This window comes from Oncorhynchus gorbuscha, linkage group LG09 (genome assembly GCF_021184085.1).
Source record: "Oncorhynchus gorbuscha isolate QuinsamMale2020 ecotype Even-year linkage group LG09, OgorEven_v1.0, whole genome shotgun sequence".
In the NCBI taxonomy this organism is placed as follows: Eukaryota; Metazoa; Chordata; class Actinopteri; order Salmoniformes; family Salmonidae; genus Oncorhynchus; species Oncorhynchus gorbuscha.
This window is the reverse complement of record NC_060181.1, coordinates 78,842,598-78,869,001: the sequence shown is the minus strand read 5'-3', so window position 1 is coordinate 78,869,001 and position 26,404 is coordinate 78,842,598. Positions and strand designations below refer to the sequence as shown.

General features: G+C 45.6%; 1 protein-coding gene across 1 annotated transcript in view; it reads right to left on the bottom strand.

Moving 5' to 3' along the window:
* Positions 1–585: 585 nt before the first annotated feature.
* LOC124044122 (vang-like protein 1) overlaps positions 586–26,404 on the bottom strand; it is a 48,061-nt gene continuing 22,242 nt past the window's right edge. The window contains exons 4-10 of the mRNA XM_046363593.1: positions 25,337–25,508; positions 12,920–13,351; positions 12,502–12,677; positions 7,296–7,429; positions 5,627–5,792; positions 3,318–3,552; positions 586–2,988 (exon numbers count right to left, since the gene is read on the bottom strand). Coding sequence (XP_046219549.1) covers positions 2,728–2,988; positions 3,318–3,552; positions 5,627–5,792; positions 7,296–7,429; positions 12,502–12,677; positions 12,920–13,351; positions 25,337–25,508 — 1,576 coding nt within the window. The 3' untranslated portion in view covers positions 586–2,727. The remainder of the gene's footprint in view (positions 2,989–3,317; positions 3,553–5,626; positions 5,793–7,295; positions 7,430–12,501; positions 12,678–12,919; positions 13,352–25,336; positions 25,509–26,404) is intronic.

The following is a 26,404-nucleotide window of genomic DNA, read 5'->3' as shown; positions in this document are numbered from 1 at the left end:
CTTGTTCTCGCCCTCCTTCCGTGGGCTATTAGAAGAGGAGATGTGTAGTGGCAGGAGAGAGTTCTCAGTGTTCTGTAGGACCAGGGCACAGGAGGGGGAAGGGGCTTCAGATATTAACTCAATGTTTATACTCAACCTTCATATTACAACCACTAACTCACTCGCTCGCTCTCTCTCCGCCTTCTCACATACTGTATAGTACACAAGACAAAGACACTGCAGCACACACGCACACACACTTGCGTTCCAAAAGTCATACAATATGAGAATATGTTGAAATTGTTCATACAAATATTTATTCTACAGATGTGAATCTTGAGACAGTTATTCTAATCCCATATCTGTGACCTTAAAGCAAAAACCTAACACACACACACACACACACACACACACACACACACACACACACACACACACACACACACACACACACACACACACACACACACACACACACACACACACACACACACACACACACACACACACACACACACACACACACACACACACACACACACAGACAGACAGACAGACAGACAGACAGACAGACAGACAGACAGACAGACAGACAGACAGACAGACAGACAGACAGACAGACAGACAGACAGACAGACAGACAGACAGACAGACAGACAGACAGACAGACAGACAGACAGACAGACAGACAGACAGACAGACAGACAGACAGACAGACAGACAGACACACTCTATTGGACGAAAATGATTGCATACAATAACACAAACAAGTTGAGCATACATCATATGTGTTTCAAAACATAGGCACCTTTGTAGTGAAGGATACATAACAGGAGACAAAGGCCCCATTCCAATACTTCCTTTCTCCCTTCCTTGAAGTAGTTACATATCTGAATTGGTTGTATGAGGGAAAGCATTGGTAGGCAATCTTGCTTTGATCTATCCAACACTTATGATTTGAGATTACCTCAAGAAAACAAGGAATAAAGGATGAATTCGAACAGTATTCAAACAAAATTCACAACCATGATTTCAACACTATAAAATCCTCAACATTTAACTTTTTAGTGACAACAATGATAATACAATTGCTAACAATTGAAGTATCATCGTCTTGAAAAATAAGCACATGTAATAGGGAAGATTTGGATGAAAACAATTCAATATAAAAATAAATACTATCCACAGATTAGTATAAAAATCCCATAGCAGTGGTAGTACTACTAGTTGTGGCTAGATGGCACTACAGCTTCTGTTGTGAATGTAGAGATCCCTCACTATGAGGAGACTGTTGTCTGCACATCAATACTGAGGAATATACCATGTCCAATATCCAAATGTTGAAAAAAAAGGCAAATAGAAATGTATCACCTGGGCCTATTGGAATCAGTTCCAGGACATGTACTTATGTGCATGCAGTCCTGGAGATAGACAAGCATTTCACGACACCCGCTATAACATCTTCTAAATATGTGTATGTGACCAATAAAAATGGGATATTGATTAGTGGTATCAGATCAGTCATGTCTGGAACAAAATACATTACCACAGCTACTTGTTTTCTCTTATATCTGAAGATGGAAAAACTTGAGCCTCAACCTGTTTCACTTTAAGGGTTAGGTTCTGTAGAAATGTAATAATAGATTTATTTCATCTGGAGATAAGACACAAATCTATTGCATATGTCTTCTCATTACATGCCAAAAGTATAGAATATGTCTGTATAAATGCTCTCTCTCCCTCCCACCCTGTTTGTTTTCTCAACTGTGAGTTTATGGTTAGAGGACAGTATCTAGCGATAGCCCGCTTTGGGTTTGAGTACAACAGATTCTGACAACCTCTTACAGATATGTCTATGAATCCTGGGTAGTACAATGACTGAACATAACTGTGGGCAGTCAGACAAGTAAGATACGTATCAATTAAATGGAAATAACCCACACGTTTAAATAAATACAAACACATGTAGAAACCATTGGCGGTAAAGACAAGCAGTCTTTACTTTGAGACAACTGAACCTGAACTGTTGGTGATTAGGTAGTATTTCATTCATATTAGTAGGGCAGACGATATGAAAATACTCACTGTTGCTATAGCAACCCTAGGGAGGATCCAGAGACAGGTACATGTAGAGCCAGATTGTGTGTAGATGCAGCATGTACACACACACACACACACACACACACACACACACACACACACACACACACACACACACACACACACACACACACACACACACACACACACACACACACACACACACACACACACACACACACACACACACACACACACACACACACACACACACACACACACACACACACAGAACAAAAATGTTGCAGGGATCATCTACAGTGCATAGAAAAAACCTTGACATAATTCAGTGTTCCAGTTTGCCTTAGGACAATAGAAGCATATTGCCCATCTCTTACTATCTCTCTCATCTTCACTGGAAAGGAGCTATATGCTGGGGATCCATAGGGTTTATTAACTATGCTAACACTTCCTCTTGCAATATCCCATGTGCATCTGTTCATAAAAACACATACAATAAAAAAATAAAAAAATTGCAAAGCAGCCAAAACAATCTTTAGAAAAAACAGTAATTTAAATAATTTAAGAGACAAAATACCACAATAAGAGCATATCAAAGTAGAAAAGGCTTTAAGAAACATAACACAAAAAACATACCAAAATGGTAAGATACTGTAATTCTAGAATAGCCACAGTTTTCCGTGTCTGTTAGACTGATGTTTCAGATTGGAGACACAGGGTAAACTTGTGTGACTTGGGGTCAACGTACTCCTCGGTCATTCGAATGTAGGGGATGGACTTGACCGTGACCACGAGGCTGAAGTCTAGACACCTAAGGGAGAAGACCATGCCCTCCTTTAGACCGCTGGTGACTGCAGCCTCGCTGACCAAAGTCCACTGATCGGCCATCCAGCGCTCTTGACCGTACTGCAGCGTAGGACCAGGGGACAGGTAGGCCTCCAGGAATGCCTGAACACAGACAGACAGACAGACAGACAGACAGACAGACAGACAGACAGACAGACAGACAGACAGACAGACAGACAGACAGACAGACAGACAGACAGACAGACAGACAGACAGACAGACAGACAGACAGACAGACAGACAGACAGACAGACAGACAGACAGACAGACAGACAGACAGACAGACAGACAGACAGACAGACAGACACGGAAATACACAACACATTTCAGAATTGCTGACACTATCGTAAGGACATAATAAAGAGTATTGTGTTAGGGTACGGGGACTGACTTGGCACTAGAGTAGGGCTAATGGGTTCATTCTTGCTTACCTTGGGGCTCAAGTTGTGTGTGAGGCAGAAGGCCAGGTGTCTCTGGATGCTGTCCATGCTGTGGCAGTGCTGCCTCCTGGTGGTTCGGAGGTATTTCTGTAGGGAGCGGGCCATGGAGGGGAAGATGGCCGAGGCGGCCTCCCGTACATCCATCACATCCCCGGGGGACACTTTCTGCTCCTCCTGATGCATCCTCCTCACATGCATGAAGGCCTCCTCTACAGCCACCACTAGCCTAACGTTAAAGTAATGTACACATAGACACAACATTCAGTATACTGTACATTCATATTTTCTTACACCCTAAAGTTACTATCCTAACGTTGGGCCAGTAACCGAAAGGTCGATGGTTCGAATATCTGAGCCGACAAAAGTGAAAAATCTGTCGATGTGACCTTGAGGAAGGCACTTACTCTAATTTGCTCTGTGGGAGCCATAATACTTGGCCTGACCCTGTAAAACAAGGCATTTCTCTGTACCTATCCGGTGTGTGGCAATAAAACATCTATTACAGCAATGTACACACAACATTCAGTATACTACTGTACATCTACTTACATCTGTTCTTACATCCTACAAGTTAGAAAAACACAAGACAATGTACCCTACTGTATCTATTCTTAAGTCCATTTATGTAAATCCTGATCTATATTTTAAATCCTTGCATTAAGCATCATACAGTGCCTACAGAAAGAATACACAGCCCTTGACTTTTTTCACATTTTATTGTCTTACAGACCAAATGTATAATTGATTAAATTGAGATTTTTTTGTCACTGGCCAACAGACAATATCCATAATGTCAAAGTGGAATTATGTTTTTAGAATTTCTTTAACAAATGAATTAAATGAAAAGCTGAAATATCTTGAATTTGTTATGGAAAGCCTAAATAAGTCACATAATAATTTGCATGGACTTACTGTGTGCAATAAGTTTTGAGTGACTACCTCATCTCTGTACCCAACACATACAGATAATTGTAAGGTCTGTCAGTCGAGGAGTGAAATTCAACCACAAAGACCAGGGAGATTTTCCAATGCCTCACAAAGAGGGCACCTATTGGTAGATGGGTAAAAATAAAATAACAAGCAAAAAAAGCAGACATTTAATATCCCTTTGAGCATGTTGAAGTTATTAATTACACTTTAGATGGTGTATCAATACACCCAGTCACTACAAAGATACAGGCGTCCTTCCTAACTCAGTTGCCGGAGAGGAAGGAAATCACTCAGGGATATCAACATGAGGCCAATGGTGACTTTAAAACAGATACTGTACAGAGTTTAATAGCTGTGATAGGAGAAAACTGAGGACGGATCAACAACATTGTAGTTACTCCTCAATTATAACCTAAATGACAGAGTGAAAAGAAGGAAGGGTGTACAGAATAAAAAGGCATCCTGTTTGCTATAAGTACTAAAGTAAAACTGCAAAAAACTTTGTCCTAAATACAAAGCGTTGTTTGGGGAAAATCCAACAGAACACGTTACAGAGAGCCACTCTTTATATCTTCAAGCATGGTTGTGGCTGCATCATGTTATGGATATGCTTGTCATAGGGAGTTTTTTAGGATAAAAATAAACAGAATAGAGCTAAGCACAGACAAAATCCTAGAGAATTTCCAACAGACACTGGGAGACAAATTCACCTTTCAGCAGGACAATAACCTAAAATGCAGGGCCAAATATACATAGTGGCTTACCAAGTGGCTTACCAAAACGACATTGAATGTTCCTGACTGGCCTAGTTACAATTTTAACTGAAATCCTCTTGAGAATTTATGGCAAGACTTGAACATGTGTGTCTAATAATGATCAACCAACTTGACAGAGCAAGAAGAATAAAAAAATAAAAAATCATGTGCAAATATTGTACAATCCAGGTGTTCAAAGCTCTTAAAATCTTACCCAGAAAGACTCACAACTGTAATCACTGCCAAATGTGATTCTAACATGTATTGACTCAGGGGTGTGAATACTTATTTAATCTTTTTTTTTGTACATTTGTACTTACCTAAATGAGATATTGCTGTTTTCGTATTCAATACATTTGCTAAGATTCCTAAAAACATGCTTTCACCTTATTGTTATGGGGTATTGTGAAGATAGGTGAGAAAATATATTTAATTCATTTTGAATTCAGGTAACAACAAAATGTGGAATAAGTCGAGGGGTATGAATACTTTCTGAAGGCACTGCACCTATGTATCATTCATCCTTCTTTCTTCACTAATTTCTTTCTTTTTAACCCAAATATTCACCTTCCTATTCACTCAAGAGTGTTCTTTCTCTCTCTCTCACTCACTCACCTGGCTCTGCGTTTGCAGACCCGTCTGTCATAGTCTGCCTCTTCGTAGTATAGCTCGTTATGAGATGTGTTTTTGTGCCTGGCTGCTGCAGAGATCATGGTCCGAGACTTGCCCCCCACCGCCAGTCCCCCCGACCCATCTGCCGGCTCCGCCGGGTTCCCTGGGCCTATGAACAGGAATCACAGAGGCATGATGGGAAGGTCACTGTGGCCCAATCAGCATATCAACAGCAACCCGGGGAAAACACAGATTTCAGTGAGGATTCTAAATCTAAAAATCTGATGAGAAATATTCAGTCTGGTAGTTACAGCTGACTATGTGGTTTAGCCATCTGCCAAATGACAACAGATTTAGCCAAAGTTGAAACTAACATCTGGCTACCAGGCTAGTAAATATTCATCAAATAAAAGACAATACCAGTTTGATCATATTCACATCTCTCTATGGTGAATACCAATAACTAACCCAGAAGTAGTAAAAGCATAAGTTATACTTCCTGGGGAATATGAATATGGAGTAGTGGAATCTGGTCCATATTCACGAGGGATATGTGGATATGAGGGGAGTTCAGTACAGTAATCCCGGCAGATACAGGTCAGGACAGATTAAGCAATGAATCATTAACACCAAGGTGTGTACTGTATGTATGTGTGTGTGTGTGTGTGTGTGTGTTAGTGTGTGTTAGTGTGTTTGTTTGTGTGTGTGTGTGTGTGTGTGTGTGTGTGCGTGCGTGCGTGCGTGCGTGCGTGCGTGCGTGCGTGCGTGCGTGTGTGTGCGTGCGTGTGTGTGTGTGTGTGTGCGCACGCATGTGTAAGGCTGAAAGCTACTGTGATGAATTATTGAAAGGCAGAAATGCCAAACCTCTGAAGCCCTCCCTCCCTCCCATTTCATACTTTGACAAGGGGAGGGTGGGAGGGTTCTGTGAGGAACCGTACCAGCATACTCCTCTACCAAACTCCATAGAGGAAACCCATAAAATGGGTGGTCCCCCTGTAGCTCAGTTGGTAGAGCATGGCGCTTGTAACGCCAGGGTAGTGGGTTCGATCCCCGGGACCACCCATACGTAGAATGTATGCACACATGACTGTAAGTCGCTTTGGATAAAAGCGTCTGCTAAATGGCATATATTATATTATTATTATTACACTGAGTTGGGAAGGCCCAAATACTCCGTCGCCAGTCGGTGCCTGTGTAGAATATCTGGTGAATGAAAGGGGTGGTTAGATTGGTATGTATCTGTGTGTGAAGGTGTCGAAGCAGTGAAAACATTGTGGGTGAGGGAAGGGAAGTGATGAATGAGGTTAGTAATGTACACTAGGTTAGTAGAGTAAACTTGTAAAAAGTGTGAGGACACACAGAAGAGATTATTACCCAGCTTTATTTACTGTCATTGTCCAAAAGGTAAGCTCTCAGTTTAGCTTTAAGTGTTGCTTAGGGTGGCATGGGAAGGTATACGGAGAGACAGCATCACAACGAAGCACATACATGGACAAATACGGTGGACAGACAGCTGACAGATGGAGAGACGAGAGAGCGAGAAAGAGAAAGTGTTTCACTTTATGATGCAGTTACAAAGAGGAAAAGAGATGATTGGAAGGTGGACGACACGTACAGGGAGACAAATCCAATGTAACCATTGAAGAACCACTGAATCTGTAGCTATACTAACCATCCACGGAGTAGACCTTGAGGCCAGCCAGGTGCTTGGCGGCACGGTGCTTGGAGGCGGAGAGAAGGGCGGGGTTATGAAGAGGAAAGTCTCTGTAGTAGAACTCTAGCAGAGACAGAGCTGCCCTCTGAATACTGACACAGACAGAGGGAGAGAGAGAAAAAAAGCAAAAGAGGGGCAAGAGAGGGAGAGCGAGAGGGGCAGAGGGAGGGAGAGAACGATGGGAGAGCGAGAGGGGCAGAGGGAGGGAGAGAACGATGGGAGAGCGAGAGGGGCAGAGGGAGGGAGAGAACGATGGGAGAGAGAGAGGGGCAGAGGGAGGGAGAGAACGATGGGAGAGCGAGAGGGGCAGAGGGAGGGAGAGAACGATGGGAGAGAGAGAGGGGCAGAGGGAGGGAGAGCGAGAGGGGCAGAGGGAGGGAGAGAACGATGGGAGAGAGGGGCAGAGGGAGGGAGAGAACGATGGGAGAGCGAGAGGGGCAGAGGGAGTGAGAGAACGATGGGAGAGAGAGAGGGGCAGAGGGAGGGAGAGAACGATGGGAGAGAGAGAGGGGCAGAGGGAGGGAGAGAACGATGGGAGAGAGAGAGGGGCAGAGGGAGGGAGAGAACGATGGGAGAGCGAGAGGGGCAGAGGGAGGGAGAGAACGATGGGAGAGCGAGAGGGGCAGAGGGAGGGAGAGAACGATGGGAGAGAGAGAGGGGCAGAGGGAGGGAGAGAACGATGGGAGAGCGAGAGGGGCAGAGGGAGGGAGAGAACGATGGGAGAGAGAGGGGGCAGAGGGAGGGAGAGCGAGAGGGGCAGAGGGAGGGAGAGAACGATGGGAGAGAGGGGCAGAGGGAGGGAGAGAACGATGGGAGAGCGAGAGGGGCAGAGGGAGTGAGAGAACGATGGGAGAGAGAGAGGGGCAGAGGGAGGGAGAGAACGATGGGAGAGAGAGAGGGGCAGAGGGAGGGAGAGAACGATGGGAGAGAGAGAGGGGCAGAGGGAGGGAGAGAACGATGGGAGAGAGAGAGGGACAGAGGGAGGGAGAGAATGATGGGAGAGAGAGAGGGGCAGAGGGAGGGAGAAAACGATGGGAGAGAGAGAGGGGCAGAGGGAGGGAGAGCGAGAGGGGCAGAGGGAGGGAGAGAACGATGGGAGAGAGAGAGGGGCAGAGGGAGGGAGAGAACGATGGGAGAGAGAGAGGGGCAGAGGGAGGGAGAGAACGATGGGAGAGAGAGAGGGGCAGAGGGAGGGAGAGCGAGAGGGGCAGAGGGAGGGAGAGAATGATGGGAGAGAGAGAGGGGCAGAGGGAGGGAGAGAACGATGGGAGAGAGAGAGGGGCAGAGGGAGGGAGAGAATGATGGGAGAGAGAGAGGGGCAGAGGGAGGGAGAGAACGATGGGAGAGAGAGAGCGCCAGAGGGAGGGAGAGCGAGAGGGGCAGAGGGAGGGAGAGAACGATGGGAGAGAGAGAGAGGGGCAGAGGGAGGGAGAGCGAGAGGGGCAGAGGGAGGGAGAGAACGATGGGAGAGAGAGAGGGGCAGAGGGAGGGAGAGAACGATGGGAGAGAGAGAGGGGCAGAGGGAGGGAGAGCGAGAGGGGCATAGGGAGGGAGAGAACAATGGGAGAGAGAGAGGGGCGGAGGGAGGGAGAGAACGATGGGAGAGAGAGAGGGGCAGAGGGAGGGAGAGCGAGAGGGGCAGAGGGAGGGAGAGAACGATGGGAGAGAGAGAGGGGCAGAGGGAGGGAGAGAACGATGGGAGAGAGAGAGGGGCAGAGGGAGGGAGAGCGAGAGGGGCAGAGGGAGGGAGAGAACGATGGGAGAGAGAGAGGGGCAGAGGGAGGGAGAGAACGATGGGAGAGCGAGAGGGGCAGAGGGAGGGAGATAACGATGGGAGAGAGAGAGGGGCAGAGGGAGGGAGAGAACGATGGGAGAGAGAGAGGGGCAGAGGGAGGGAGAGAACAATGGGAGAGAGAGAGGGGCAGAGGGAGGGAGAGCGAGAGGGGCAGAGGGAGGGAGAGAACGATGGGAGAGAGAGAGGGGCAGAGGGAGGGAGAGAACAATGGGGGAGAGAGAGGGGCAGAGGGAGGGAGAGCGAGAGGGGCAGAGGGAGGGAGAGAACGATGGGAGAGAGAGAGGGGCAGAGGGAGGGAGAGAACGATGGGAGAGAGAGAGGGGCAGAGGGAGGGAGAGAACGATGGGAGAGAGAGAGGGGCAGAGGGAGGGAGAGCGAGAGGGGCAGAGGGAGGGAGATAACGATGGGAGAGAGAGAGGGGCAGAGGGAGGGAGAGAACGATGGGAGAGAGAGAGGGGCAGAGGGAGGGAGAGAACGATGGGAGAGAGAGAGGGGCAGAGGGAGGGAGAGAACGATGGGAGAGAGAGATAGGGTAAGAAAAAAGGCCATAAAGTAGTAGGAGGTAGAGGAAACAGATGGATGTATTATAAAAGAAGGTCGGAAATGAAGTCCATTATTGTCCCTGCTGATTTGATTCACCTGATAAAATAGCTCTTACTGAGCAGCATGCCTCATATCTACACTACTCCCCCAGACCAGACTACTGCAGACCAGGGCCACGTTATACAGCGTTCCCTGCTTTAAACTGTCCTCCAGCCTCAGGCCTTTCTACAGGAGATCAGTCAGTATCAGACAGAGAGGCTAGAGGTGGGGCAGCATAGAGAGACAGAACCATGCATATACTGTATCAATGTCAAGTCTACGTACACTTTGCTAACCTTTCTGCAAGGGATCAGCACGGTTATTGAAATATCTGAATGGACGTTAGTATTCCAATACTTGTGTGAGTATTAATTGTTGCGAGCATTATTATTTTTTTGAAACAATGAAAACGCCTTTACTAAATTAAATGTAAATATCCATGTGACATTGTTACATACAAGGATATACAATGACATTTCAAATGATTAATTTAATAAAACAAAGTGCACAGTGCTCCCCATAAAAAGAAGCGGTAGCCGACCAGTAGCCTTCATGTCTGTATCTTTATGTTTATGTTGGCCAATCAAAGCGTCAGAGAGGCTCAATGTTTAGTGAGAGTTCACTAATGCAATGCAAGATGGAATAAAATCACAGAATTAAAAGTTAGCGAAATGAGAAGGAGTAGGCTACAATGAGCAACCAACAGGTAGGCTGTTTTATCTGAATGGGGTTGGGGAGAAGCTTAGCATGTGGCCTCAATTAGCCTGGTTAGCTATAGTTGGCTAGCTTAGCTTAAAAGCTTCTCTAGGCCACTCTTGTCAAGACAGACACTGTTATATGGGATGATAAATACCGTTGTGGCTGCTACAAGTTAGCTAGTCTTGTTTGGAGCAGAGTTTCCTTGGTGTCGCTCACTCCATCTGCTTTTTTAATATCCAACAAAAATGTATGATACCATTCGAATAGTGATTTCCCCCCCCATAAAGTGGAAATACACAGTACCAGTCAAAAGTTTGGACACCTACTCATTCCAGGGTTTACCTTTATTTTTTACTATTTTCTACATTGTAGAATAATAGTGAAGACATCAAAACGATGAAATAACACATATGGAATCATGTTGTAACCAAGAAAGTGTTAAACAAATCAAAATGTATTTTATATTTGAGATTCTTCAAAGTAGCTATCCTTCGCCTTAATGACAACTTTTCACACTTGGCATTCTCTCAACCAGCTTCATGAGGAGTCACCTGGAATGTATTTAAATTAACACGTGTGCCTTGTTAAAAGTTAATTTGTGGAACTTATTTTCTTCTTAATGCATTTCAGCCAATCAATTGCGCTGTGACAAGGTAAGGGTGGTATACAGAAGCCCTATTTGGTAAAAAACTAAGTCCATATTATGGCAAGAACAGCTCAAATAAGCAAAGAGAAACAACAGTCCATCATTACTTTAAGGCATGAAGGTCAGTCAATCTGGAAAATTTCAAGAACGTTTAAAATTTCTTCAAGTGCAATCGTAAAAACCATCAAGCACTGTGATGAAACTGGCTCTCATGATGATCGCAGGAAAGGAAGACCCAGAGTTACCTCTGCGGCAGAGGATAACTTCATTAGAGTTACCAGCCTCATAAATTGCAGCCCAAATAAATGCTTCACAGAGATCAAGTAACAGACACATCTCAACATCAACAGTTCAGAGGAGACTAAGTGAGAGGCCTTCATGTTCAAATTGCTGCAAAGAAACCACTACTAAAGGACACCAATAAGAAGAGACTTGCTTGGGCCAAGAAATACAAGCAAAAGACATTAGACTGGTGGAAATCTGTCCTTTTGAATTTGATGTTATTTTAAATGGGCAAAAAAAATGATTTTCTTTCAAAAACAAGGAAAGGACATTTCTAAGTGACCCTAAACTTTTGAACAGTAGTGTACATATGAATATATGGATGAGCAATGACAGAGCGGCATAGGCAAGACGCAATAGATGATATAAAATAGAGAATATACATATGTGTTATTTCATAGTTTTGATCTCTTTACTATTATTCCACAATGCAGAAAAGTGTAAAAAATTAGTAGGTGTGTCCAAACTTTTAACTGCTCCTGTACATAAATACAGAAAAATCATGTTTTTGATTGCGCTGGGCCTTTAAACCATATGCTTTTGATAAGAGAGACAGCTCTGGGTTGAAGTTCTCCTAAGGCACAGATCTACGATCAGTTTACTAGCCATAAATCCTAGCCTGAACAGTTCCGACTGTAGATCAGTATCTGGAAGTTAAGTTCATCATACTGCATCATAGCCCCTCTTTCTCAGGCCCAGCCCACCTAATTACCAGAATAGCACCCTAGAGCAAAAGGACTGGACTGGAGCATTCTGGGTGATTTAGTAACTAAATTACTGCTACGCTTCCCCCTGAACACGAGTCTCCAATTACCCACAGTTCAACAGGGCAGTCGGGTGTGGGTGGGTGCGTTGGGGTGGGGGCATTCTAAAGGCATTCTCTAATAGTCTGATTTTCTGTAAACGTTTCTGCTATCTGAGTGATCAGCTGACTGGCTTTTGTTTACTGGCATCAGTGGACACAACATGGTTTCTCAATTCATCTGGGCCACACCATTCAGTTCCCTCCTTGTTGTATACAGACTGAGTTCAAGCAGAATGAACATTTCGGTCTGACCTTAATGTGAATAAAGTGATCTTCATCTTTATATTGCTGGTAGAAGAATGACTTCACTACGGTCAGCAGCAACATTTTAGCAAGAGATTGTTGTGTGTACTACCTGAGCTGTCCCAGGTTATAGCAGCTTGTCTCCCCGTCAGTGGAGCGTATAACACACAGGCTGTAGCAGGGCTGGATCTGTCTGATCTCCAGCAGCACGATGGCCAGGTAGTGGACAAACAGCAGAGAGTCCACCAGAGACACAGCAAACTGGACGATACCCTGGTAGTCCTCATCCTGGAGAATACACAACACAGGATCAACACACACACACACGCACACGCACACGCACGAGCACGCACACACACACACACACACACACACACACACACACACACACACACACACACACACACACACACACACACACACACACACACACACACACACACACACACACACACACACACACACACACACACACACACACACACACACACACACACACACACACACACACAATTATGAAGCATACACACCTGTGAGTCGAGGATGCGGACCCCATAGAACAGCCAGTAGGAGAGTGTGAGCAGCAGCGTGAGCGTGGCCAGGAGGGCTCGATACACACACACTCTGGGCAGGTTAGCACTGGCCTGGCGCAGGAAGATAGCCCATACAGCAAGCAGGAGAATGAGGAGTTTACAGGACACAGAGAGGAAGAGGCCCTCACAGGCAGAGCCACAGGCCTGCAGCCTGGCTGGCCACAACACTGCCGGGAGGACCAGGAAGGCCAGGGGGGTGGCCAGGACCACTAGCCCCACACAGATGCCCAGAATCAGGGGAGTGTAGAGCCGACAGCCCTGCCTCTGGCCGTCGTCCGGTACCTTCCACAGACCAACGACCTCCTCCTGGGATAGACTGAGGTCTGAGGTGCCGGTCACCGCCGTGGTGGTCTCCCCCCAGTTATCATCCTGAGAGGGGGGGGGGGTGAAAGAAAGAAAGAGAGAGAGAAAGAAAGAAAGAAAGAAAGAAAGAAAAAAAGAGAGAGAGGAGGACAGCAGGAGAGAGGAGAGATTAAAATATATTAAAACTTAGCATAAGGTTGATCATCTCTGACTGATAGATAAGATAAGATAGAAAAGGACAGAAATACTCTGTGGAGGGATGGTATGTGAGAGACAAGCCAAAGTGACAAACACACACTGGTAGACATTCTGGTGTGATTCCAGTCTCTGTCCCTTGTACATACAAGCCAGACAGATTGGAGACACACTGACTAAATCCTTTGAGGTTTATTGCAAACATCCCATCCATCATTCCATTAAAAGCGGCCTTTGGTTCCCTGGAGTTCTGTGTTACTGTGACAGGCTTTCAGCTCCCCACTGATCCACATAGGATGACATTGACAGTACACAGTCAGACTGCTCATAATGACCAGGTAGGGATGACACACGCACACGGCTAATGTTATTCAGGCCTATCATTGCAAACTAGAGTCAAATCTCGTCTCCCAGCTCAGGATAAAGTTTATAATAAATGTGCCTGAGGAGGAAAGAGCACAGTGAGACACTGATTAAAATACCTGTCTGCTGAAGAGAGCAGTTCTCTGTCAATTATTCAGTTATGTATTTCTCTGTTCATTTTCTCCCTTACTCACTCTTTCTGTGCCTGCTGCACGGAGCTTTGTTCTCTCAATGTCTGTCTGTGAATTTGAATACCGCAGCCACTCTTCTTGTGTCAGCACACACACAATTAGCACACACTAACCCACACGACACCCCTAAAACGTCATCCCTTGCCAGATGGACACACCACCTGACATGCCATTAGGAAATTACACTGGGAGAGAGAGGGAGAGAAATAGGGGGAGAGAGAAAAAGCAGCTTTATATATAACCCTCTATGATGGGTTATAAAGCTGCACATCGCCCACCGCTCCCGAGCATACTACTCGCCAATGTCCAGTCTCTTGACAACAAGGTAGACGAAATCCGAGCAAAGGCTGCCTTCCAGAGACATCAGAGATTGTAACATTCTCTGTTTCACGGAAGCATGGCTCACTCGGGATACGTTATCAGAGTCGGTACAGCCATCTGGATTTGTGACGCATTGCATGACAGAAACAAACATCTCTCTGGTAAGAAGAAGGGTGGAGGTGTATGCCTAATGATTAACGAGTCGTGGTGAGATCATAACAACATACAGGAACTCAAGTCCTTTTCTTCACCTGACCTAGAATTCCTTACAATCAAATGCCGACAGCATTATCTACCAAGAGAATTATCTTCGATTATAATCACAGTCGTGTATACCCCCCCAAGCAGACACCTCGGCGGCCCTGAAAGAACTTCATTGGACTCTGGAAACTGGAAACCAGATATCCTGAGGCTGCATTTATTGTAGCTGGGGATTTTATCAAGGCTAATCTGAAAACAAGGCTCCCTAAATTTGATCAGCATATTGAATTTGCGACCCGGGCTGGCAAAATTCTGGACCATTGTTACTCTAACTAAGCCTTCCTCGCCCTCCTTTCGGCAAATCTGACCACGACTCCATTTTGTTGCTCCCAGCATATAGACTGAAACTAAAACAGGAAACGCCCTTGCTCAGGTCTGTTCAACGCTGGGCCGACCCATCTGATTCCACACTTCAAGATTGCTTCAATCACGTGGACTGGGATATGTTCCGGATAGCGTTGAAAAACAACATTGATGTATACGCTGATTCGGTGAGTGAGTTTATTAGCAAGTGCATCGGTGATGTTGTACCTACGGCGACCATTATAACCTACCCCAACCAGAAACCGTGGATTGATGGCAGCATTCGCTCAAAACTGAAAGAGCGAACCACTGCTTTTAATCAGGGCAAGGCGACCGGAAACACTGATACAAACAGTGTAGCTATTCCCTCCGCAAAGCAATCAAACAAGCTAAGCGTCAGTATAGAGACAAAGTAGAGTCGCAATTCAACGGCTCAGACACGAGAGGAATGTGGCAGGGTCTACAGTCAATCACGGATTACAAAAAGAAAACCAGCCCCGTCGTGGACCAAGATGTCTTGCTCCCAGACAAACTAAACAACTTCTTTGCTCGCTTTGAGGACAATACAGTGCAACCAGCATGGCCCACTACCAAAACCTGCGGGCTCTCCTTCACCGCAGCCAATGTGAGTACAACATTTAAACGTGTTAACCCTCACAAGGCAGTCGGCCCAGATGGCATCCCTAGCCGCGTCCTCAGCGCATGCGCAGACCAGCTGGCTGGTGTGTTTATGGACATATTCAATCAATCCCTATCCCAGTCTGCTGTTCCCAAATGACTATTGCCCCATAGCACTCACTTCCGTCATCATGAAGTGCTTTGAGAGACTAGTCAAGGATCATATCACCTCCACTCTACCTGAAACTCTAGACCCACTCCAATTTTCTTTCCACCCCAATAGGTCCACAGACAACGCAATCACAATCACACTGCACACTGCCCTAACCCACCCTATGTAAGAATGCTGTTCATCGATTACAGCTCAGCATTTAACACCATAGTACCCTCCAAACTCGTCATTAAGCTTGAGATCCTGGGTCTCGACTCCGCTCTGTGCAACTGGGTCCTGGACTTTCTGACGGGCTGCCCCCAGGTGGTGAGGGTAGGAAACAACATCTCCACCCGGCTGATCCTCAACACTGGGGTCCCACAAGGGTGCGTTCTCAGCCCTCTCCTGTACTCCCTATTCACCCATGACTGCGTGGCCATGCACGCCTTCAACTCAATCATCAAGTTTGCAGTGGTAGGCTTGATTACCAACAACGACAATATGGCCTACAGGGAGGAGGTGAGGGCCCTCGGAGTGTGGTGTCAGGAAAATAATCTCACACTCAACGTCAGCAAAACAAAGGAGATGATTGCGGACTTCAGGAAACAGCAGAGGGAGTACCCCCCTATCCACATCGACGGGACAGTAGTGGAGAAGGTGGAAAGTTAAGTTCCTCGGCGTACACATCACAGACAGACTGAAATGGTCCACCCACACACACAGCGTGGTGAAGAAGGCGCAACAGCGCCTCTTCAACCTCAGGAGGCTGAAGAAATCTATCGTGTCATCGATGACAGGGTGATTAACAAAAGGCTAAGCTGTGTTTCACTATATCTCACTTGTGATTTCATGAATATGAATATTTCTAGTAATATCTTTTGACCGTTGCGCTATGCTAGTGTAGTTGATGACAATTCTCCCAAATTCGGGATAGGTAGTTCCATTAAACAAGAGAACGCATCAGCGCAGTCAGGTCATGGCCCATCCCCAATTCTGTGAAAGCAGTCGAGCGACTCCTGGGGTTTGCCAACAATATCTGGAGGTTCATCCGGGGCTTCAGCATGGTGGTCGTGCATCTTACCTCCCTGTTGAGAGGAGGTCCTCATCGGCTTCGTTAGAAGGCGGAGGCAGAGAGGGCATTCGAGACACTGAAGGCACACTTCACCACTGCTCCCATGCTGGCACATCCCACCCCCTCACTCCCCTTCATCGTCGAGGTGGATGCCTCTGAAGTAGGAGTTGGGGCAGTGCTGTTCCAGCTCACAGGAACCTCTCCAAAGCTATGGCCCTGCGCCTTCTACTCCAAGAAGCTGAGTCCCGCCCAGAGGAACTATGACGTAGGGGACTGGGAAGTCTTGGAGGTGAAGAAGGTTCTGAAGGTGGGGAGGCAATGGCTGGAGAGGTCCGAACACCCTTTCCTGGTGTGGACGGACCAATGCAACCTGGAGTACATCAGGGCAGCGAAGAGTCTAAAACCGAGACAGGCCAGGTGGGCTCTATTCTTGGCCAGGTTCCAATATGCGCTTTCCTATAGGCCAGCCTCAAAGAACCTGAAGGCGTACACCCTGTCTCACCTCTATGACGCAGAGGAGAGGCAGGGAGAGGAGACCCCCATCATCTCTCTGTTCCGTATCATCGCACCAGTGGTGTGGGATGTGGACGCCGACATACAGCAGGCTCCTGCGCACGGACAGCCTCCTTACCTGGAGGCACGTGGCATCTGTCGGGTCATCCTGGGATAAACTGTACCATCACCTCCCTGACTGAGAAGTACTGGTGGCCCACCTTGGCTAAGGGTGCCCAGATTTCTTCTCTTCCTGCTCCATCTGTGTCCAGTCAAAGACACCCAGACACCTCCCTTATGGAAAGCTCCTTCCCTGCTGGTTCCACAATGACCCTGTTCTCACCTCATGGTGAACTTCCCCCCTCTCAGGGGAACACACCTGTTATCGTCATTGTTGACCAGTTTTCCAAAGCTTGTCGCCTCTTTCCTCTGCCTGGGCTCCCATCTGCCATGTAAACCGCAGAGGCTCTTTTTACGCACGTCTTCCCGCACTACGGGATCCCGTCTTTTACGCACTACGGGATCCCGGAGGACATTGTGTCAGACCATGGCCCTCAGTTCACCTCACGCGTATGGAAAGCGTTTATGGAATGCCTGGGGGTCATGGTCAGTCTCACCTCCGGGTACTGTCCTCATGCTAATGGAAAGGTGGAGAGGGTCAATCAGGAAGTGGGCAGGTTCCTGAGGTGTTACTGTCAGGAGTAGGCAGATTTTCTACCTGAGTACGCACAGATTTCTCTCCGCCACTAACCTCACTCCTTTCCAGTGCATGTTGCGGTATCAGCCGGCCCTGGCACCTTGGCATCCGAGCCAGACCGAGGCCCTTGCGGTGGACGAGTGGTTTTGTTGCGCTAAGGAGACCTGTATTGCTACGCACACTCGTCTCCAGTGGGCCGTACGTCGGCACAAGGTACAGGCCGACAGCCACAGCAGTGAGGTACCTGTTTTCTCACAAGGCGACCGGGTCTGGCTCTCCACCCGGAACCTGCCGCTCCGCCTGTCCTGCCGGAAGCTGAGCCCGTGGTTTGTGGAGCCGTTTAAAGTTCTGAGGAGGGCTAATGAGGTAACGTACCATTTGCAATTCCCTTCTGATTACCACATTAACTTCTTATGTCTGGGGGCAGTATTGAGTAGCTTGGATGAATAAGGTGCCCAGAGTAAACTGTCTGCTACTCAGGCCCAGTTGCTAATATATGCATATTATTAAAACTGTTTGAATGATGTCTGTGAGTATAACATAACTCATAAAACCTGAGAAAAAATCCAACCAGGAAGTGGGAAATCTGAGGTTTGCGGGATTTCAACTCATTGCCTATCGACGATACAGTGGGATATTGGTCATATTGCACTTTCCAAGGCTTCCACTAGATGTCAACGGCCTTTAGAACCTTGTTTGATGCTTCAACTGTGAAGTGGGGGCGAAAGAGAGGGGAATGAGTCAGAGGTCTGCCAGAGAGCCACGAGCTGGCCACGCACGTTCACGTGAGAGTTAGCTTGAGTTCCATTGCATTTCTGAAGACAAAGGAATTATTATTGAAGATTTATGTTAATAACATCCTAAAGATTGATTCTATACATCATTTGACATGTTTCTACAGACTGTAATGGAACTTATTGACTTTTCGTCTGCTCCTAGTGATCGCACGTCATGAATTTGGACTACTGTACTAAATGCGCAAACAAAGAGGAGGTATTTGGACATCAATGATGGACTTTATCGAACAAAACAAACATTTATTGTGGAACTGGGATTCCTGGGAGTGCATTCTGATTATCAAAGGTAAGTGAATATTTATAATGTTATTTCTGACTTCTGTTGATAAGGAATAACAAAAAAAGATTTAATAACTGAAGTGACCTATATAGAATAAACAATGGCGTATGTAATCAGTAGTTTAAGCGAGTGGTTGCGTGGACAGATGTGATAATGAGGGGTGTTGAAAGGTGCAAACAAACAAAACTGACACAAAAAATGCAACAACCAAAATCAAACAGTGTGTCTGCATGGAGAGAGTCTCCTCAATGAATGGGGAAGAGGTGTATTTATCACGGGACACACCCAGGCCCAGGTGTGTCCCATTTTGCTGACGACCCTCCCGGCTCCGCCCACCAACATCCTAATAAGGAAAACAAGAGCAAAGTAAAAGAATACTGCAGACAGACTGGGAGGGTCGTCACACTCCATGGTGCTGAAAATAATGCTCTGTTGTTGGGACATCTTTATGAAGGCCCTAACAGTTTGTGGGCACCGCTTGTCACCGTTATGATGCAATTCATGTATTGTATAGTGTTGTGGCATTGCTGGCATGGATACATTTATTTGAGTTTGACCCACCAAGATTAGCATGTCAAAGTGATGTTTTCATTTTATTAGCTAAACCAAAAAACTTGTTTAAACAGCTTTGCATACATACCAGGAATTAAGATAACTTTTGGCTGTTCTGAAATTTCACATTAGGTCATGACACCATTGATATAGCAATGTATGCTAATAAGTTAGTGAATCCCATTGTGACACAGGGGACACATTTTTTGGCAGGGGGACACTATTTTGCATGACATGCCCCCCCCCCCCCAGGGCTGCAGGGTGTGTGGTAAACCAGTGTGTGTGTGGGTGTGTCTAGGAAACTGTGTGTCAAGGTTCACTGATCTAGCCTCCACACCCTCATCCCCTTCCTTTAATTCATGTATGCCAAACAGGAGAGGAGAGAGGGGGACAAAAAGAGAGGGGTGAGAGAAAAACACAGAAGGTTAGAAAAAGAGAGAGCAATAGAGAGAGAGAGAGAGAGAGACAGAGTGGAGAGAAACATTAACCCAATGACCCCTATTTGAGAGAGGGATGTCACAGGGGAATCAGCTCTTTTAATACCATCTTAATCAGCCTATCACATCTCCATTCATCTATTGGGTCATCACATAACTGTCCTCTCCCATTGTTACATCTTAATGTGCTCTTACTCTCCTCAATGTTAAAGATCAGGGATCATCAACTAGATTCAGCTGCGGCTGATTGTTTTCTTGAGTAGATGGTCGGGGGGGCCAGAACATAATTACAAATCATTTATAGACTGCAAATTGACCGCAAGAAGCCCAAACAGATCTAATATTTGACTTAAACACAATAATTTCAAACCTTGCTTACATTGTAAACAATCACATCTCTCTATTATGTATGGGAATACTTGGGAACAGATTTCACAACTAAAATCACCTGGAGCTCATTTATTTTTTACAGTTGTTTTTGTCCAACAATGACACGTAAAAAACAAATTTAAATATTGGTCTAGGGCCAAATAAAAACACATGTATGCCAAATTGGGCCCCAGGGCAGTCAGTTGGGGCACTCTGCTATATATAATCCAACATCCCCTTAAAGCATGGTAAATACAACTATAGAGTCTCTCTGTAGTAATGCTAGAAGAAAAACAGGCTAAACCCTCTCCATTTACACTGACAGATTAACCCAACACTAAGAGTTCACCCTGGCATACAAACACAATGACAAAGAGAGGGAGAGAAGAGGGGACAGAGAAGGACAGAGAGGGAAAGTGAGACAGACAGATAGAGAATCACCCCCCAACCCCCCCAAAAATCACTGGCCAAACCAGAAAATAAATGCCATATTAAAACCTATGTGTTGTGATAATTGTGTTGTTTAATCTATAATCTGTTAGTTCATATGCCTTGAGACCGTGATATTTAGGCCTAAAGGCAGAGACAATAAGAAGTCACAGTGGCAACATAAATTCAATCACACCTTTGTTTCATCACAAAACCTGGAGAGCCACCTCTGTCTGGTGAAGTCCACAAAGCATATTGCGTGTACTGTAAGCAAGTTACAGTGCATTCGGAAAGTATTCAGACCCCATGACTTTTTCCACATTCTGTTACGTTACAGCCTTATTCTAAAATGGATTCAATAGTTTTTTCCCCCTCATCAATCTACACACAATACCCCAGGTGGTCTGAATACCTTCTGAATGCACTTTAATGTTTCCAACATTTTCGGACCACAAAACAAGTATTGATTAAGAATCACAGAGAGTTACAGCAAGTCAGAGAGGAAATTGGAGCTGCCTCCACTATTTCAGCACCATTTCATCATCAAATCACCCATGCTTAGTCTAATACAGTGACAGCTAAAATATACCAAAATTGATTTAGTCCAATCTCTGTAAGCTAAATATGATGTGGCTGTCTATGATACTGATGTGTGTGTAAATAGAAAAACCATGTTGACTCATCCTGCTTGTAGAGAAACGCCAATGCCATCTTCCTCTTTCCTGTTGATGAAACAGTCTATCACTCTGATACAGTACATCCTTTTAGTTATTGTTGTCCTAGGCTACCTGGCTAAAATGCTTGCTAGCTAGCCTAACTTCCTCTCATGGGCAACGATGAGCCAGCTAGTTAACATTAGCCTACTACATCTAGCTACATATTGAACTCACATCCTCTCAGGCCAGGGGCACAATGTATGGTTGGATCAGAATCGCCATTACAATCGATGGCCAGTATGAAGCATTAAGTCCAAGTTCAAATCCCTATCTCCATCCATTAAGGAAAGGGACCATTTTTGCTAGGTAGCCACTGGAGGACAACCCAAAAATTCAAATGGTCTCTATCAATGACATATGCTCTCAATGTGATTTGATAGGAGTGACGCCAAATCCAAACTGGCTTCCCAGGACAATTCACAGATGAACTCACTCAGTTTTGCTCAACGCTGATTGTCTTTTATTTTATACTTTGCTTTATCAAGGGAGCCAACATGCTCACTGGCTTCCCTTGCATTCAATGCTATGGGCGGCAACAATGTCCTACTCTTTAAGACCAGACAGCATCAGGCCTATACATACAGAGGGTAGAGAAGGGCGCTGTTTCACTCACTTGGATACTTTCTCCAGTGAGATACATTTAGCCTTGCGAATTGAAATAAAATTATGAAACACAGGGCCGAAAGATTTGTTTTAAATAATTCTGGAGTAAATTTTTTGGGGAAGCCTGGCTTCCCTTGGCATCCATGAATAGACTCCACAGAGAAGGAATACAGCAGAGAGAGTGCGAGGCAGAGCGCGAGACAGACAGACAGAGAGAGACCGACAGGGAAAGACCGACAGGGAGAGACACAGACAGATAGACAGACAGACAGTGAGAGAGCGAGAGAGAGACACACACAGACAGACAGACAGACAGAGAGAGAGAGACAGACACAGAGAGACACAGACAGACAGACAGACAGACAGACAGACAGACAGACAGACAGACAGACAGACAGACAGACAGACAGACAGACAGACAGACAGACAGACAGACAGACAGACAGACAGACAGAGAGAGAGAGAGCAAGAGAGACAGACACAAACAGACAGACAGACAGAGAGAGACAGACACAGAGAGAGAGAGACAGACAGACAGACAGACAGACAGACAGACAGACAGACAGACAGACAGACAGACAGACAGAGAGAGACAGACAGACAGACAGACAGACAGACAGACAGACAGACAGACAGACACAGAGAGAGACACAGACAGAGAGAGAGACAGAGAGAGAGAGACAGACAGAGAGAGAGAGACAGACAGAGAGAGAGACAGACAGAGAGAAAGAGACAGAGACACAGAGAGAGACATAGAGAGAGAGACAGCCACAGAGAGACACAGATTGAGAGACAGACACAGACAGACAGAGAGAGAGAGAGAGAGAGAGAGAGAGAGAGAGAGAGAGAGAGAGAGAGAGAGAGAGAGAGAGACAGACAGACAGACAGACAGACAGACAGACAGACAGACAGACAGACAGACAGACAGACAGACAGACACAGAGAGAGACACAGACAGAGAGAGAGACAGACAGAGAGAGAGAGACAGACAGAGAGAGAGAGACAGACAGAGAGAGAGAGACAGACAGAGAGAAAGAGACAGAGACACAGAGAGAGACATAGAGAGAGAGACAGACACAGAGAGACACAGATTGAGAGACAGACACAGACAGACAGACAGACAGAGAGAGAGAGAGAGAGAGAGAGAGACAGACAGACAGACAGACAGACAGACAGACAGACAGACAGACAGACAGACAGACAGACAGACAGACAGACAGACAGACACAGAGACATACAGACACAGAGAGAGACACAGAGACACAGAGAGAGAGAGAGAGACACAGAGACACAGAGAGAGAGAGACAGAGAGAGAGACAGACAGAGAGAGAGACAGACACAGAGCAAGACACAGACAGACACAGACACAGACAGAGACAGAGACACACAGACACAGACAGACAGAGACACAGACACACACACACACACACACACACACACACACACACACACACACACACACACACACACACACACACACACACACACACACACACACACACACACACACACACACACACACACACACACACACACACACACACACACACACACACAATTTAATAAACACAAAAAAAGAGAGCAAAATCCTTGATTGCTTTTTTGACTTTAAAAAAGCATTCGATTCTATTTGGCACGAAGGGCTATTCTACAAAATTCTCCAAGGTGGGCTTGATGGTAAGGTGTATGACTTCATAAAATGTATGTACACAGAAAACAAGTGTGCCATAAAAACAACAACCAAAGAACAGAATTCCTTTCACAACGTCGAGGTATGAGACAAGGCTGCAGTTTGAGTCCGAATCTTTTCAACATTTATATCAATGAATTAGCAGACATGGACCATTCTCCAGCCCCAGGACTCACACTACTTGACACTGAGGTAAAATACCTGCTATATGCTGATGACTTGGTACTTCTATCACCAACCAAAGAAGGTCTTCAACAGAACCTTAATATTCTACAGCAATATTTCCATAATTGAGTCCTGGCAGTAAAATATTTAACAAAAATCATGATTTGAGAACAATTTGAGAGAGACAGAGAGAAAGAGAACAATGAACAATTTGAGAGAGACAGAGAGAAAGAGACAGAGAGAAAGGGAGAGAGAGAGAGAGAGAGAGAGAGAAAGGGAGAGAGAGAGAGAAAGGGAAAGAGAGAGAGAAAGGGAGAGAGAGACAGAGAGAAAGGGAGAGAATGACAGAGAGAAAGGGAGAGAGGGACAGAGAGAAAGGGAGAGAGAGAGAGAAAGAGACAGAGAGAAAGGGGGAGAGAGAGAGAGAAAGGGAGAGAGAGAGAGAGAAAGGGAGAGACAGAGAGAAATGGAGAGAGATAGAGAAAGGGATAGAGAGAGAGAAAGGAAGAGAGAGAGAAAGGGAAAGAGAGAGAGAAAGGGAGAGACAGAGAGAGAGAGAGAGAGTGAGAGAGAAAGGGGGAGAGAGAGCGAAAGGGAGAGAGAGAGAGAAATGGAGAGAGAGAGAGAAAGGGGGAGAGAGAGAGAGAGAGAGAGAGAGAGAGAGAGAGAGAGAGAGAGAGAGAAAGGGGGAGAGAGAGCAAAAGGGAGAGAGAGAGAGAGAGAAAGGGAGAGAGAGAAAGGGAGAGACAGAGAGTGGGTGGTGTTTGATACCTGCTTGGCAGCCCTCTCTTCTGGCAGAGGGTGAATATAGATTATTCAGAGCCCTGGTTAGTCCTGTTACACACTATAACAAAGCACAACAACACACTAACACAGACTGACTAACAGGCTTTGCTCAGACACATATAGTAATCTACTAACCCAACACACAAAGGAGCCTCACTGGTATGATTGAAGGTCATTCTGACATCTGTGTGCGTGTGTCACATGGGAATACTAGACAAAAGAGCAATGCCATTCACTGGAACCTCACTGGTATGGCTAGAGGTTGAAATGTGTACTGCATGTGTGTGTGTATCACAGGGGACAAAAGGACAAAAGAGCAAAGACATTCCCATCGCCTTCCACTACTTCCCGAAGCCTCAGTCCTGCATCATGTGACACACTGCCAGCTGGGTCCCTGTAAGGGTTCTGTTTGACTCTGAGAGAATGAGATTGGTTGGCTGATGATTGCTTGTGAACAGGGTTACTGTAAGCAGGTTCTGTTATGTACAGTATACTGTAGCTGTGCAGGGCTTTCTGAATCTCTCAACCATGGTTTGTGTGACTTCTGATGTGTTGGAGCTTACCTGGAGGCTCGGAGCCTCGTCTACAGTCACGGAGATGGGGTCTTTCAGCAGGGGCTCATTGTTGTGGGTGGGGGAGGCCTGAGTGAGCCCGTCGGGGGTGTTGATGACAGACCTCTCCGACCGGCTACTGTCCTTACTGCTAAGCTTACGATGCTCACGCCGACTCTGCTCCCTACAGAGAACACACACACTAAGAATACGGAAACTGACAAGCGGATGAGTGTCGGGATGGAAGAGAAGAAAGCCAAATTCCTTTAATAGTCTCTCACACTCCCTCTCTCATTTACAGAACAAGTCAGAGTGAATCAGAGAAATAGGTTGAAGGATGTGACGACAATAATCCACTAGCTTCACCCATCTCATCTCTCTCCCGCCTTTATTTCAGGGTTTCTGTTGGGATCAAAAAGGGGCTTAGGGGCTTAGGTGTTGGGAGTGGCAGGGGGTGTGGCAATGAGCAAGATTGGCCATCGGCACGGCTACATTTTAGAAGTCAATTTCCTGGAATTCTACACATTTTGCCATGCAGCTGAGAGAGAAATTTGCAGCTTTAAAGCTAATAACCTGTGATTCTACATACAATATTATGGCATGGAGCTGATAGAAAATATTTCTTTGAAGCTAGTTTCTTGCAATTTGCCATAGATAATGCCATGCTCTTTTGCTCAAACATAATAAAATAAATCATGCTAAATTCATAGTTTTGGGATTTTTTTAATTCTCCCTGACTGTCTAGCTTTTATTTTGATGATTGTTAGCTACTTCTCAAAGATAATATAGTTCCATTATCTTTTCTACATACTTTCAAATTTGGTTTTAGTCGTTTAAGTTTACGCTTAAAGCATTTTTTCCATCCCAAAAATGAATATGTATGGATACATGCATGTACAGTACCAGTCAAAAGACACACCTACTCATTCAAGGGTTTTTCTTTATTTTTACTATGTTATACATTGTAGAATAATAGTGAAGACATCAAAACTATGAAATAACACATATGGAATCATATACTAACCAAAAAAGTGTTAAACAAATCAAAATATATATATATATTTTTTGATTCTTCAAAGT